At 44.2% G+C, this 15,210-nt stretch overlaps 2 protein-coding genes across 3 annotated transcripts; one reads left to right on the top strand and one right to left on the bottom strand.

Moving 5' to 3' along the window:
* Positions 1-331: 331 nt before the first annotated feature.
* Positions 332-6,688, bottom strand: LOC131888297 (uncharacterized). Its single transcript, XM_059237119.1, has 8 exons — positions 6,038-6,688; positions 4,808-5,953; positions 4,484-4,740; positions 4,192-4,403; positions 3,852-4,118; positions 3,561-3,779; positions 2,375-3,136; positions 332-2,309 (listed from the first exon to the last, which is right to left on the bottom strand). Exons 1-8 carry the CDS (start codon positions 6,497-6,499, stop codon positions 436-438), a joined length of 5,199 nt encoding a protein of 1,732 aa, XP_059093102.1. The 5' UTR covers positions 6,500-6,688; the 3' UTR covers positions 332-435.
* Positions 6,689-11,291: 4,603 nt separating this feature from the next.
* LOC131887959 (serine/threonine-protein kinase Kist-like) lies at positions 11,292-14,392 on the top strand. Of its 2 annotated transcripts, none has more exons than XM_059236711.1 (7): positions 11,292-11,946; positions 12,034-12,179; positions 12,243-12,390; positions 12,465-12,619; positions 12,694-13,602; positions 13,935-14,035; positions 14,255-14,392. In XM_059236711.1, exons 1-7 carry the CDS (start codon positions 11,831-11,833, stop codon positions 14,273-14,275), a joined length of 1,596 nt encoding a protein of 531 aa, XP_059092694.1. In that variant the 5' UTR covers positions 11,292-11,830; the 3' UTR covers positions 14,276-14,392. The 2 variants fall into 2 exon arrangements, with proteins under 2 accessions (XP_059092694.1, XP_059092693.1); XM_059236710.1 differs by having other exon boundaries at positions 11,293-11,946; positions 13,935-14,195.
* The last annotated feature ends 818 nt before the right edge of the window (positions 14,393-15,210 follow it).

Genomic DNA, 15,210 nt, shown 5'->3' with positions numbered 1-15,210 from the left:
AGAGGGCTGAAGAGTTTCGATATATGAACGAGCATTTTGGCAACGGTGAAAAGCTAGTTTTTATGTTACTTTGTAAGGGAGTCGCTGACGATGGGTTTCCCAAAGAAAAGATAATCCCGCTCCGTTATCAAAACCACCACCATTAGTTAGCTCTAACCTCACCCTCAGGAATGACCGCAGGTTCACCCCTTAAAGTTTGGAGTTGGTTAGCCAAGGATAGAACCAAGCTAGGGTAACAAAATGGAAGGCCATCATCAATAAATCAAAACAATACGGCTGCAAGCCTTGGTGGTGAAAGGCTCTTCTTGCGAGTTCCATCAAAAGGCTGGTATCAACGGTAAAAATATATATGTTTTTTATTTATCTACCTATACTAACGTCTTGATGAAGAGAGCACCACGAATATTGGCAAGATAAAATCAGTATCAAATATTCTTACATCAGCTCGTTATAAAGTTTCTTATTGACTCTTCTTGAAGACGATCTGCTCCGCGGAAGTTGTCTTTTCTCCAATACATCATTCACTTCACTTCCATGAGAGGCTTGATCCATGACCAAAGGAGATTTCGTAAGGTCGAACAAGCCCATGGACGAGAGGGGCGAAAACCCGGCTGATGATTTCGTGCTCCGTTGATTCAAACTTCTGGGAGTGACAAAAGTGTGAGGAGAATATTCGTCCTTGCCCAGAAGCTTGACGGGTGTTACTATTGGCTCGGCAGTTGATGTTTTTGGTTTGGGCGATGGGGAGTTCTGATAAATCATCTTGCTCAACTTACCTGGGGACAAGCCAAGCTCCATGGTGGCGCTTCTGGAAAGACGTTGAACAAAGTTGGTTTGTAACTTCTTTGTTCTCTGGATTTTCATTTTGATCTCTCCGCGGGGAGACTGAGTGATGTTGGCCACCGACCAGAACTTTCCCGGGCTCTTGGGAGGACCAGGACTCTCTGCGGTAGCGCACAATTCTCCACGGGTTGGAGAAAATGAATTGGCTGTAGTTATTTGTCCGCCTGGTCTGACAATGTCTTGAATGCGCTCGGTTTCTCCATCGAAGATCCAACGAACTAGGACGCGATGGGCACACCTTAGCTTTGGCATCGAGCTCATACTCCTAAGGCGTTTCTTCGCACGTTTTGGAGAAGGTGTGACCATTACGTCCTGATCAGACGGATCGATTTTGCCGACTGGCGTGATTGGCTCGGACTGTTTCGGAGCATTTTTAGACGGAGTCGCATTTGAAAAAGGTTTCTTCCTACTTGGAGATGAAAATACCTCCTCCAAGGTGATATCGTCGATTCCAAAGCGATTCACCGATATTCGACGTCGAGATGGTCTTCTGGAAGAGTCTGAGTCCCCCTTTTGATCTAAAAGGGGAAGCTGTTTACCAACACCCGCACGATCAATTCCCTCAACCAGGTTGCCACTAAAAGGCTTAGGGAGACCGATAATTTTGGGAAGGTCTGGAGGATTTATGTTGGGAGCACTAACTCTTTTTGTTACGGAATCATTCAACAAACTTGGTGACACCACAAGTTTGGGAATTTCGTCTGGGATATCTTCATCACCGATCGAGCTACAAGTCGAGGGGTATCGGTCAGAAAAGGTTAATGAGGACTGCTCATTTGAGGATACCGATGTAGGAATGATCTTGTCGTTGTTTTCAGTGGTACTCGCCGTAGTTGAATCCAAATCAAAGTTCAAAGCTTTATGTCTCCGCCTTGTTGGTCTTCGATCGCACGCCGTGGATGATTTTCTTGTGATATCTTTGACCAAGTCGACTTTGACAGGACTCGTTACGGTCACACTACCCGTCTTTCGAAGCGGCTCGTTGTCCCCTTCTTCAATTGTCTGGTGATACTTTTCCAACAGTTCTTCTTTAGACAAACGGACCAGAGGAATGGTGACTTGCAATTGCTGGTTTTCTTTGGAGACTATTTCAATAGAACGCTCTCTGCTGGTATCCTTGACCCTATCTCCAGTGTTATCGATATTATATCTTTTACAATTGGATAATATGCCAGATTCATCAATGGAACAAATCTCCAGTTCACTGTTCGGTTTGGACTCACTTTCCGAGGATCCGGTCAAGGAACTCTTAGATGATTGACGGACAACGCGATTCCTTGGAGCTCTTCTTAGTTTCTCGTTCCCCATGCTGGATAAATTGAACGTTGGTTGCGTCGTAGTAATCTCTGCATCTTCCGGAAATTCCATTTGCTGCCGAGTGCTTAGCTGAGGTATTGACGGTGTTGGCCCTGACTCATACTCCTTGAAGCTGGCCTTTGTTGGCTTCGTGGGTGAATAAAAGAGGACTAAAAAGATAATGGTAGATTTAAAATACACATCACATCATAATATTTAAATATAAACAAAGTACCTTGAGATTTGACTCCATCCAAATTGGGAGGAACAATTGACTGTGGCTCTGGGTCGTCCTGAAAACTCAAAGGCGGAATGGAATTGTGACTACCTTTTTCATTTTCAATGTTTTCTGAGCTTGTTATGGTATGTGAGATCGTTCGATCTGGCCTTTTCTCAGGGGTATGGAATGAAGAGGCGCTTTGAGAATGTAGGCCTTCACGGTGCATCCGAAGGAGTTGGCGTGGACTTTTCCGTACTTCAATTTCATTCCGAGTCTTCAACGGGGTCTTGTTTGGGTCAGTTGGCATTTTATAAGGCGTTCCCATATCGAAGAAGAGCATCTTGCTGGGACCAACACGCGCTTCGTCTTTATGAGGGGTCTTCAGAATGCCCTTCGGATTGCTCTTCCCCACACTTTTGGGGGTGGGGGCCTGGGGTGTCGTGTTGAAAGAGACTTTCCGAGACGAATCCGATTTGCGAGGTGTTTGATCGTGATTTTTCTTCGGAGTGTTGAATGCCGCCGACTGAGCCGGAGTTAATCGTTTTACAGGACTATCATGACTGGTTTGCGATTCTGGACGGGAGAATTTGACAAGATGCGGGAAAAACGTTTCCCATGATGAGCGACGATCCTTCGGATTTTGGTCAGCGCTGGGAGGTGTCCTTGGGTCACCTCGCACGGCACTCTTCCCGTGGGATCGGTAAACAATACCACTAGCCTCGAACTTCGTTTGAGCCACCTTCTCAGACGCCTTCATCAAATTCCGAGACACTTTGCCTAACGGAGAAAAACGATCTTTTAGAAAATAAAGGTTCTTCTCGTCCTCTCGGCCTAGCAATTTGCGATCTCTTTGAATACGAGCTAAAGCATCGTCATGAGCGAGCCGAACCAAATTATGATGCTATAAGAGGTACTTTTATGTCTCGACAAGTGATTAAAGACATGGAAGGGACAACACTAGGAGCATTTATATTGATGTCCTTAAATGTCGGTTGTTACTGATTAAATACCAGTCCATGACTTACTCTCCTCAACAAAAATCTTGTTATCAGTTGAGATGACTAAAATTTCGTTCCTCATTCTCGTTCAATTTGATCTGACCACCAGATATTAATTAAATGAATCAACATTTTTCACAAATCTGCCCATGCGATCGATGCTTCAGTTTAATCTTCCCTCCTCGGATGAGACCCTCACTTACCCGCATAGAAGGAAGCCTTGCTACGCAAATCTAGACTAGCCTGAGTTCGTCTCGGTGTCATAGCCGATCTCTGTTTGTAGGCATCCACGTTGGGAGATTCTTTGATGGAGAGTACTCCGTCCGTTTTTCGTCTCATCTTGACTTTTCTGCTGGGCGTTTCGGGGGCTAGAATTTGATGTCGCTTCCTCGGTGTCATGAGTTTAGATAGAGTCGCTGATCCTGGATTTCAAACAAGGAGTAATAACTAATGCGACCACAGTTTTAAGATTGCAGAAACAAAAGAAAACTCACGAGACCGCTTCTTGTGATGGTTGATCGAAAGGGTAGCTTTCTTTCTTGGAGTGGAAATGATCTTCTTCCTCGGAGATTTCTTCCCTACCAAGCTAAGAGAGGCTGTAACTGATTTTGAAGTCGATGGCACAGGAGGCGAGTCGCTCTCGAAACACAGATTCCGTTTTGCCCGGAGCTTTTGGGAAGTCACTTCCTTCTCTGACGAGGGAAAGGATACGGCACGAGTAGGTTGGATTCGGGACAGTTTCCCAATTTCTCTAGATGCACCTGAGGGGGAGGATATACTCCTTGAAATCGACTTGTGGGCACGCACAAATGAATAGGAAGCGTTCGACATTACCTTTTGCAATGTTTGTCCGAGGTAAAGATGACCGTTTGCTTTCGAGATTGATCTGTCTTCGAGTATTTTCAAAGCGCTTGTTGAGTTTCTCTAATTGCTTCCTTGATGTTATCTTCATGAGTTTTTCATCCAGTCCATTAATCGAGACATCAGAGTTCACGCCCATGGATGGAAACACTGACGATGGGCCAGGTTCTTGGACTGGAGCAATGCTAAAGAAATCATCCAATAAGAGACCATCGTAATAAGTGAAGAAACCAACATTTCCGGCCAATGGTAATTGCAAACTAACCTCAAGCAATGTCTTTTCGACGGAGAGAAAAGCTGAGGTAGAGATTCATGTCGCTCTATGTTGAGCTCGTCATAAATTTGACATAAGAGGTCGGGCTGATCTCTTAAGTATGTAGGTGTAAGACAGTCCGTGAGAAATCGAAACATGACCTTGGGCGATTCCCATATCGAGATCTGACGAAGATGAATCAAGATTTCCTCCTCCAAAATATCTCTATTGCTCACCGACCAACGGTGGAGCTCAATTCGGTACAGAGCCTACAGGAGGCGCAAACGACAAGTGTCTCATACGACGAGTTTTTCGTATAATTGGCTTCATATTTACCTGTAACTTATGGTCACGAATACGCCCATCTGAGGTTTGACTGGTTTTTCTCTGCCCGACTTGTATCGGCCCCACTAAAAAATTAAGCCTGGTCACGTCTTCAACGGATTGAGGCGGCTCATCCGCCTCACTAACTCGAGAGTTGTTATTTTTTATGCAACTTATAAGCGAGGACACGGTCAGTTCAGCCAGAGCCACCAACATCCCGTCCGAATCGCCCCGTTTCAAGGCTTGAACTTGACACTCCCACAAAATCTTCAGACAACTCTCTAAACTTTGGGCTTGGTAAGGTTTAAATAGGCCCTCTAGTTTGACTCGCTCACGATCGGCTTCTTTTTCCACTGGGGTGAGAATGGATGATCTTTTAGAGGCAGGTGGTTGCTCACTTGGATCGTCCCCATCGGCATCGTTATTGCTCCTCTGTCGTTTCTCGAAGGTTTGAGACCCCAGACGCATCAAGCTCGCTCCTCGGCTACTAACAGAGCGAGTTTCTGACGTGGACGACTTGGTTTTCTCCAACCGATGGCTCACTTTGTTCTTTTTCACGGGAGATTTGCCCCATTTTCTTTTACCGGATCGCACGTTGGCACTAGACGATTCGGGGAGGGGAAGGGTCACACTACGAAAGTTTTGATCCAACGCTTCTACGAGCAAACTGGTCTGGGTGTCAAACTCATTCTCTTGAGCAGTGATGGCGTCGATACTTTTTCTGAAAGGTTCAGTTTGGGGCAAGAACCACGCGTTAAGGGCACATGGGATGGATTCGGACTTCAAACTCCGTCGGAAATCAATCACTTGTCCTTTGAACGTCTTGAGCGCCTTTTGAAAGACTTCCAAGCAAAGCGGGGGATTCCCCCCTGACTCGAACAAGCATCCCGTGTCCACAATATTGACTCTCACATCCGCATCGCCCTTGAACACATTGGTCAGGGTCTTGGCACTCTTGCGAGCGAATAACTGTTGAAACACATCTCGTGAGCTCCACTGGTCGCGCTGTGAGCCAAAAAATTGTCCCATTTCACTAGCATCATGCGGCAATTTGGACAGCACGTAGACGAGATTAGCCGCTGGTTTGGGTCCCGTCTGTGATTCATTGAATTTTTTCACCGGGGATTCCAAATCCGGACGGTCCCACTCGTATAACAGCTGCAAAACGAAATCACCTCGATAGTCGCATATTTTCTCCGAACCCTAACCCTTTTATTTCGTCCATCTCATGTCCTAACTCACCGCAATCTCCTCCAAAGCTTGAAACCATTGATGGGCGTTGCATTTGCGTTTCTCATTGATTAAATGCCTGCGATACTGAGCCGGTTGAGGTGAATGGGGCCAAAACCAAGTCTCGGTGATCTGTTCAAAGTGGCTACTAAGCTCGTTCATCAAGGTTTCGAGGTGTTCCTCGCGGAAATCGCGGAATCCCCATCGCCCACTCCGTAACGGCGGGAAGAAGCCCGTACTGCTGAAGGTCTTGACGTCAAATTGCGGACTCTCCACCCGATCCAGATGAGCATCCTGGAACGAGACAAACGAGCACAGGATCCTCAAGATCAGGCGGTGCACCCGCTCAAACAAGGACGTCAAATCCAGCGAGCAGCTCGACGACGACTCCAACGACAAATCTGATGAGACGGAGGAACTCAACAATGGGACCAGATGGTCCAAATCCACCAGGAAGATGACTTGAGTGGGCATTTCGAGCCCGTGGATTCTAGGCTCGCCTCCTGGCTCTACGTACACGGCATATTAGCTAGGGACCCGTGGGTTGGCCTCGATTGTCGGTCTTCTCTGGGATTGGATTGTTGACACGGACAAATTGAGTGAATAGTGACTAGTCGACAGACTGGTTTATGCAAGGTCTATCTCGGTCGGTCCATCCATCCATCCATCCATCCATCCATTGAGTAATGAAGCTGGATCCAGTACCGCCAAGCTACCGAAAAATCAAAAACCTTGAATGCAGGGTGCCCAAAACGTTGACTAGATCTCAGAGTGAGCCGAAGTTGACCAATCTCTGGATGAAAGTATATAAAGGAGAGCTGGATATTCAAGCAACTTTCAAACTTATTCCTCACGCACAATTATGACTTGGTAAGGAGATGAGAATCAATGAATCATCCCAGGTGACCAACTAGTCTGGCGAATACTTAAATGACCAATTGAGAATTCAAGCTCATATCGCTCATAGGTCCGTAATATCATTCCAAATTATCCGCAACGGTGGCGCACTTGGAATGCTCCAGCTGCCAGGTGGGTGACGTCACCAAATACAGCACTGCAGGGGTCGGACTATTAGCATAGGCTGTGAAATGAGGGGATTAAGGCTATATATTTAGCAATATATCTCGGAATTTCAGATAAATTGCTAAAGTTCTTTTCTTGTGGGGGTAAGATGAATGGGTCTTACAATTTGGCACTTAGTATATCATAAAATCAACCTCAGAGCTAAACGGTTTTTGTGGATTCAAATCCGTAACATTTTCGATTTCAACCCAAAAAATCTTCAAAAGTTACAATACGCTTCGTCACGGACGAAAGGCAACCAACGCAACCTCCATTGTACGCAAGCTTCCGAGCTTTCATCTCAGAGTTCATTTTTTAAGACCATAAGTTGACTACACCGGACTACTTGTCTGCAACAGGGATGAGAAATTATTAAAAGCCATTTTCTACCACCTGGCAGAAAATGGCAGAAAGTGGCAAAAAATAGAAATAATAATAGCATTTTAAATCATCTTTTTCTAGTATTCATGAACACTTCCGTTACTTTTTAAGCCTACCTGTATGTAGGCTTGACACGCTGGGATGGGTATTTTGCATCAAATGTGACATACAACCACTAAACGTCATTGGTGTGTGATCAAGTTTGAAGTTTTCCACCTCAATCGATTTGAGTCAGAGATGCCATTTGACCTCGACTTTCTAAAGTCAAAATCACGACAAATGCATTTAAAAAAGTTATATCGGATTCAATAACCATTTTGATGACAATGAAAAGAACTATACTTATTGTGGCTAGGCCTTGGATACTGCCAGTGGTCTATGGATCCTTTTATCAATGCAATCAAACCATCAAACTGTTTAAATATTAGTATTCAAGGAACATTTTGCATTTCAGCCAATGCTATACCAATTTGCTTTTTAGCAAAGAAGACATGAAAAACTCATTCAAACCCTATGATCTTTATTGTCTTTGACACCTTTTAAAATCAAGATTGGGAATTCTAACCACTGGCGGTCATTTTTGACCACCTTCCAGGATTTTTTCCCCATTTTTTGCCACTTTCTGCCATTTTCGGGCACTTGTGGCAGGAGGTGGCAGAAATTCAATCAATCTCGATTTTTCCCATCTTTGCCTTGAATAATGCAAGTGGTCTATGGATACTGTTATCAATTCAATCAACCATCAAACAGTATAAATATCAATATTTGAGGAACATTTTGCATTTCAACCAATGCTTTATCAATATGCTTTTTAGCAAAGGACGCTTGAAAAACTTATCTAAACCATATGATCCTTATTGTCTTTGACATCTTTTAGAATCAATATCGGCCATCCTAAACACCGGCGGCTATTTTTGACCACCTTCCAACAATTCCTGCCATTTTTTGCCACTTTCTGCCATTTTCAGCTACTTGTGGCAGAAAGTGGCAGAAATTCGATCAATCTCGATTTTTCTCATTGCTGCCCTGATTCCATTGATCAAAATCAAGTCTTTCACGTTCTTTCAAAGTAACCTCGAGTATCATCCAATCCATATGGTCATGATTCATGAAGTTGTTCAGTTAGATGGAAGGTCGAATGTTTTGACGTTAATATGTTTCTGGGAGCACAGGAGGAGACAGCAGTTCAAGTCAAAGTCAACAACAAGGCAGCCCCTCCTTGTCTTCCCTGTTCTCATCTTGGAATGACTCTCTGCCAACAAACATTTTGCCTGATTCTCACCTGGGCTTTCTTATTTTCGCCATGTAGAATTTAAGTTGAGTTATGGAGCACGTGTGACAGCGCCCTCTGCATTGTCTAGGTGTGGACAAGTAATAGTGAATAGTTTACATGTATCTCATTTGTTTTGGTTATGAATATTATTCCAATGGAATGTCATAAATTGTCTCAAAATATCCCAAGGTTGATGTGATCTGGCGCAGATATAAAAAAACTGACATTCCAGTTTTTTCTGTGTTTTGAATAGAATAAATCTATTATACCTTCAAGAAGGATAATTGAGGACCATCCATGTTGGCCATTAATGAACGTATCCACGCTGTATGAAATGGCATATTTTCAACTATAAACCAATTGATTACCCTTTCATAGATGTTCTATAAACGACTTTTTTTTGTTTTTGCTTACCTGGAAAGTTACTCACATTTGCTTATTTTTGGTCAAATTTAGCATTAACCATCATTTTGTTGCTTAAACAGTTGTTAATTCTTGTGTTGAAGCAAACAAGTTGGTTCTTAGATTAGCCATGTCACCAATGCTTGAAGATTGATTTGAAATGATTGGGAAAAGTTGCTACTGCACTTCAATTTTATCTCAAGCATTCAATTATGATTCCTTCTTGGAGGGGTTTCATCAGCATCCAAAGCCTTTGCTATTTAACGCTTGTAAAATTTGAATCTACTGGACTTGAGTGTGCACTCAAGGGCAAACTCCTACAAGTCCAACTTTTCCTGGACTTGCCCCAGCACTATCTGGAACCCTCTTGTTCCCACAGATTTATACAGATCTGATTTATTGATCACTTTGCTGGACAAAACGTGCAGCACATGGGAGTAAAAAGGTTGTGGCAAACAATGGTTGAAGCATTGCACCATGTTGACTTGAGTTCAATGTAGGTTGGAATAGCTTGCTGAAATTTCGAGAAAACCCATCATGTCAAATGACGAAACGCATTCAGTGCTTATTTTCCAGATGATAACAAAACTTGTCTTGTTTGATGGTTGAAGAAAACTTGTTCAAATACAAAAAGCATCACTGAACATGTGACTGAAGAAGAAGAAGCAACAAGGGGCCTGTCATAGAAAACTATAACCATATATGAAGTTATCTATGGGGCCTGTTTTCATAAGTATGCTCCTCAAGTTTCGGAAAGATTGTGTGCAACCTCTCATTTATGTTTATAACGTGTTCATCATGAGTACTTATGCCAGGTCCTTTTTTACTGCATAACCTGGTGTAGTATCTAGTCTACAATAGACCTTAGTGATTAAAATGTTGAAGGGCCAAACATGAGACCATGAAGGAGTGATAACTAGGGACAGGCAAAATGAGCAAAATAGCAGTCTTTTAGAGACAAAGAGATGCCAAAATAGGCCCAAAATGTGCAGAAAAAGTTGTATAAGGCCTCAAATTGTAACAAAAGGTGCAAATAGAATAAAAAAGAAGGGAAATTCTCCTATTTTTCACAGTAGTTCAAACTTGAAAAGATGCATTTTACACGAAAACAAATTAAGCCTCAACTTGGACCAAATTGACATAACTTTTTTGAATTAGATCAAGTAATGCTTCGTTTTTACATTGATCTAACTAGGGAAAAGTTGGAATTTTTCTAGCCTGGAGGAAGTAAGTAAGGCAGCTATTGTATTGATTTACCCCCACTTGCTCAGATTTGCTAAGATGACCAGAACTAGACTGTTATATATCTGGATATGATAAGTAGCTCACTAAAGACAAATCTATGAGGGTGAAGTTGGCTCTACTACTCATTGATTGTGCAATAGAGTGAGCTCTATTTACAGGCAAGACTGTGTTCTTGAGCTTGATCCGGAAAGTTGGCGCCAAAACCCACATTGGCTAGGCAGACTGAAGAGGCCAGTACCGGCTGGCTTAGGCACCAATTGATACTCACTATGTAGATCTTTGGATAGCTCCCATCATAAACATCACAATTATGACACCTATGTTGCGTTTTTGGGTGCTGCTGAACTATCCGAGCTCTCTACTTAACTTCTCTCTTGACTTGAAATTGGCTTATTTCATTTTTGTTTTCCCTTGTTTCTCAACTAAAAGTGAAGTACTTTGGGCCTGCAAAATTTGATATTTGACATTGATTGTTCAAAATCAAATGTCTCTATTTTGAAGGCAGCCTTTGATTTCAAATGTAGAAACCAATTCTAAAGCAAAAAGTTCTGATTTAAACCAAAATAAACAGTTTTAGGTCAAATGTAGAAAAAAGTGCAAAATGAGAGTAAAAAGGTACATATAAAGGTGAAAAGTGCAAATGTGTAAAAAAATGGTCTTTAGTGACAAAAATAGTTTTACACAATTTGCTCGTCCCTAGTGGTAACTAATTGCTATGCAAGGGAATTTGAGTTGTTTGGGCACAACCTCCTTCTCTTCGACCAGAGTAAGGAGTACGAAACGAACACGTTGGACCCGGTCCATTATCTGGAAAAAAATTGGATGAGGATGCCCAAGACAGACGACTCTAGTAACTCTGTGCTTGCTCCCCATGTTTGTCTGTCCACAAACAAGGCAGAGCAGAGGGCGCTACGGGCACTACCTCCGCTCATGGAAAACAACAATTTCTGACCACTCTCTTTCTCCATTTCTATCCTCCAGCGGGGCCTTGAACGGCCACAGCGATCGCACTTTCACTACTGTCAAGGCCCAGTTCAGCCTTCCCCAAATGCTAGTCGAGACGAACAATAGTGTCCTAAGTCTGCCCATCCAAGAAAGGCATGCCTCACCGCTCACTACTGACACGACGTACTCGCACTCTCACGCCCAGTCCGCTAACCTTGATAGTTCCATTTGTTCGTTCCATTCCCATGACAACCCAAACAACCCAAACAGACCGACCCGGACGACCTCCGATGATCTGAAGAGCTTGGTCAGGTTCAAGATCCAATCAGAGGAATTGAGGATCACATGGAAGGGCTTGGGCTATGACGGGACGTGGTTGGATTCACCTTGGAACGGTTGCGTGCGTGTCCGTGGACCACACTGTGGTCCTGTGCCACTCTTGAGCAGATCGATCAAGTCAGCCGCTTGGGCATTGAATCCGGTGATCCCTCATCATCATGGAAGACGATGAACTCGAGGACGAACGTCCCGTGTTTGAAAGTGGCGAGATGATTGATTTCTCGGACAATGGCGATAACTCGTATCGAATTGACGATCTCATAGGCGAAGGCAGGTGGGTCAGAGAAGAGATAGATTATGCTAGAGGGATATGCGATTCTCGCGGGGTTGACTTTGTTGCTCATGGTCTTGGTGATTACAGATGTTGCGTGGTTTACTCGGCTCACAGTGTTCGCGACAACAGCCGGGTGGCCATCAAGTTCTTTAAACGAGGCAGTTCCTACGAAGGGGCTCTCCAAAGAGAGCAATACATTCTGGAGATGTTCAAAGACCCGGCGCATAAACTGGGTAAGCCTCTCCTCTGGATATATCTTGCCATTGGGCCTCTTGAAATGCCTCTATCTTGACTAGTCACTTCGTTTGGCTTCCACGACTTCAAGGGCCTTCACTGTCAGGTGATGGAGTTGCTCCATTGCAACATACGGCAAGTGATCTTCAAAAACGACCGACGAGGCCTGTCGCCTTGGACGTTACAAAAATTTGCTCGAGACATCTTGACGTAAGGGCCAATTGTCATATGTCTTTGTCGTTGAAGACTTACTTAACCTTTGGTGATTTATGACTGTTTTTAAGGTCGCTCTGCTCGCTACATTCCTCTCAATTTGTTCACGCGGATCTGAAGCCGGCGAATATCATGTGGAGCGCAAATGAAGGCTGCTTCAAATTACTCGACTTTGGACTTACGTTCCACACCTCCGAGCTTGATTTGCACCAAATACAAACGAAAAGTAACCCGTGAAAAAGCACCAAAAAAAGGCTTTGATCTAGGTACCTAATTCTGTCTCCCGGATTTTCATTGCAGGTTATCAAGCCCCGGAAGCTGCGAAGTGGAACGCCTACAAGGATAATTTGAAAAGGCAGAGAAAGCGCAAACTCCAAGGCACATTCGGGGAGCTCAATCGTTTATCTGAAAACGGCAGAGTGCCATCAAATGAGGTGGCCAAAGCCAAAGAGCTATGGCCGTCCGAATCTAGTGGGATCTTCACCACCTCGGAGATCTCACCTCCATGTACCTCACCCACAGATGGGCCTCCCAATTCTCATGTGCTTCCCTCCATGATCCCAGACATTCCACCCGACACTTTGGATCGAGCCCTCTGTTCTTCCATCAAAACAAGCACGTCCGATCTCTCCACGAGTGAGACCAATGGAAGTAGCACACCGTTACTTCAATCTCGTCGTCATTCGACCATTTACATGGGTCTTCCCGGCGGCAGTCCGAGTTGTGAATCGAACAGTTGGCGGCAGCCTCGTCGCCAATCAGCCGCCATGGGCTTTGGCCGGATGATGCTTCCGCCTCCTCCATCGCGTCCTCCACCCCCAATTGTTCCCACAGAGGCCGTGGACATGTGGTCATTTGGATGCTTACTCTTCGAAATGGTCACCGGATCCAAATTGATCCGGGCTGGTGATAAGTTAGTGAATGTATTGCGACCCGCTCAAGTGATGGAGATGCGGATTGGTGAGGCGGAGATGCGCTTATCTGACCACCATCAAGAAGCTTTGTACGAGGCGGTCAAGGATTTGATTACCCGATGCTTGGACGACGATCCTGACACGAGGATCTCGTCCCATCAAGCCCTGCAGCATGACTTTTTAATGTTTAGAACGATGCCCAAGATCAAGGAGATGGTACTTTTACCATCAAATATCCTAATGTTAACCGACATCCTCAAGGATAAGCAAGGTGTATCCGAGAGCGAAATAACAGGTAAGAATGCGAAATGGAGAAAGAATCTAGGCCTTAAAGTCAAGGATTTGCGTGGCCCTGGTCATGACTAAGTGCTGTGATGTGTGTTGACCTTCGTAGACGAAAGGCCGGGAAATGCAGTAGTTGTCGACGAAGTAATCAAACTCATTTCTGCTCTTGAACCTTCTCAATGACCGATAGTTTGTTAGTTTCTTTGCCCAGGCTAACGTTACTGACCATCAACCCGAGAGTGAGAATGCTCTCGTCGCCGATGCGAAAACATTTTGATTCGAAAGGAATGTGGGCCAGAAGTCCAAAAGACATGTTCTCTGACGTGCTTCTGCCCTTTTCAGACATCTTGAGCGATATTCGATCGCGAGCTGAGGATTTCGGTCCCGTGACCGAATGTCAGGCTCAAGGGAACCACGTCTACTTGGAATTCGAGGAAACTAACGTGAGCGAGAGTGTCTATCGTGGTTTAATTGGTCGCACCTTTGACCACCGTACAGTGGTTCCCTTGTTTTATCCCTTTGAACTGTGGACACGACGTGTGTTTTTACTTTGAGACTTGCTAACAACAGTACGCTTGTATTTGTTTGTGAATGTCCAGCCAGGTAACTAACACTCTGCCAAAATTTGGAGCCAAGCTAATGACCTTTTTTTTTCATTTCAGGAGGTGTGGCTGGTCCTCTAGGACCTCAATTTGAACAAACCCCCAAACATACATCAACGTGTTATCCAAAATATGTGGAATCACAATACATACTTGTCATTGTCAGATAAACATGAATACAACTACCTATTAATATTACAGTATCATTGTTATTCAGATGGAACATGTGTCTTTAGTCTCGTTTTGAGATCCCGAAGTGTGCGTTCAAGCTCGGTTAACTTGACGGCTTTCTCCGTCTTCCCATGGGCCTCATGCCAACGTTTGAGCTCTTGGAAGTTGTAAGCCTTGTTCTCCCGAGCCTGCTCGATGTACGACATCTTTTGCTCGGCACTCAAGGTTTGCCAATCGGCATAAAAATCCCGGTACATCTCTCGCATATCCGGCTTATTTGTGGCTGATCCTAATCCCGGTGGAAACGAGCCGATCGATTGTCGACGAGAAGCAATATACAAAGAAACGGGGGATTCCACCCGCTTCTTTGGATATAACGTGGTATTTTTGAGGTGGGTTATGCGCCGTTGCACATTCTTTCTTTCACGCCTCAAATCCAGTAATTGGGAACTAACGGGAGGCTCAAGACCTTGATCGCCAAATCTTCTAATCAAGGCACCGCTTGTGAGGTTACGACCCATCCACACACTCCTGAATAACGATTGCATGACTAGGTGGCTCGATTTTCTTTGTATTAAACAAATTTTCACATACTAAGCCTTGGGTGTTCTTTGAATTGTTTGCTAAATCACATGGCCACATACGCTACATACACATGACAGTTCAAGTTGTTGATCGAGGTCAATGTGACGAAACGTGGTTATGATTGATCAGCGTAATCATGTTGAATTGAAAGGCATACCTCGGGAGTCTTAAAGTGGATTTGAAATTACCACTGAATGATTCTTTTACCTTTTAGCGTCCACATTTGACGCCAACAAATCATCCAGACAAGGGTATCTCTA

The sequence above is a fragment of the Tigriopus californicus genome, chromosome 10, assembly GCF_007210705.1.
Source record: "Tigriopus californicus strain San Diego chromosome 10, Tcal_SD_v2.1, whole genome shotgun sequence".
NCBI classification, from domain to species: domain Eukaryota; kingdom Metazoa; phylum Arthropoda; class Copepoda; order Harpacticoida; family Harpacticidae; genus Tigriopus; species Tigriopus californicus.
The sequence above is the reverse complement of the archived record's forward strand: the minus strand, read 5'-3'. Positions and strand labels throughout refer to the sequence as shown.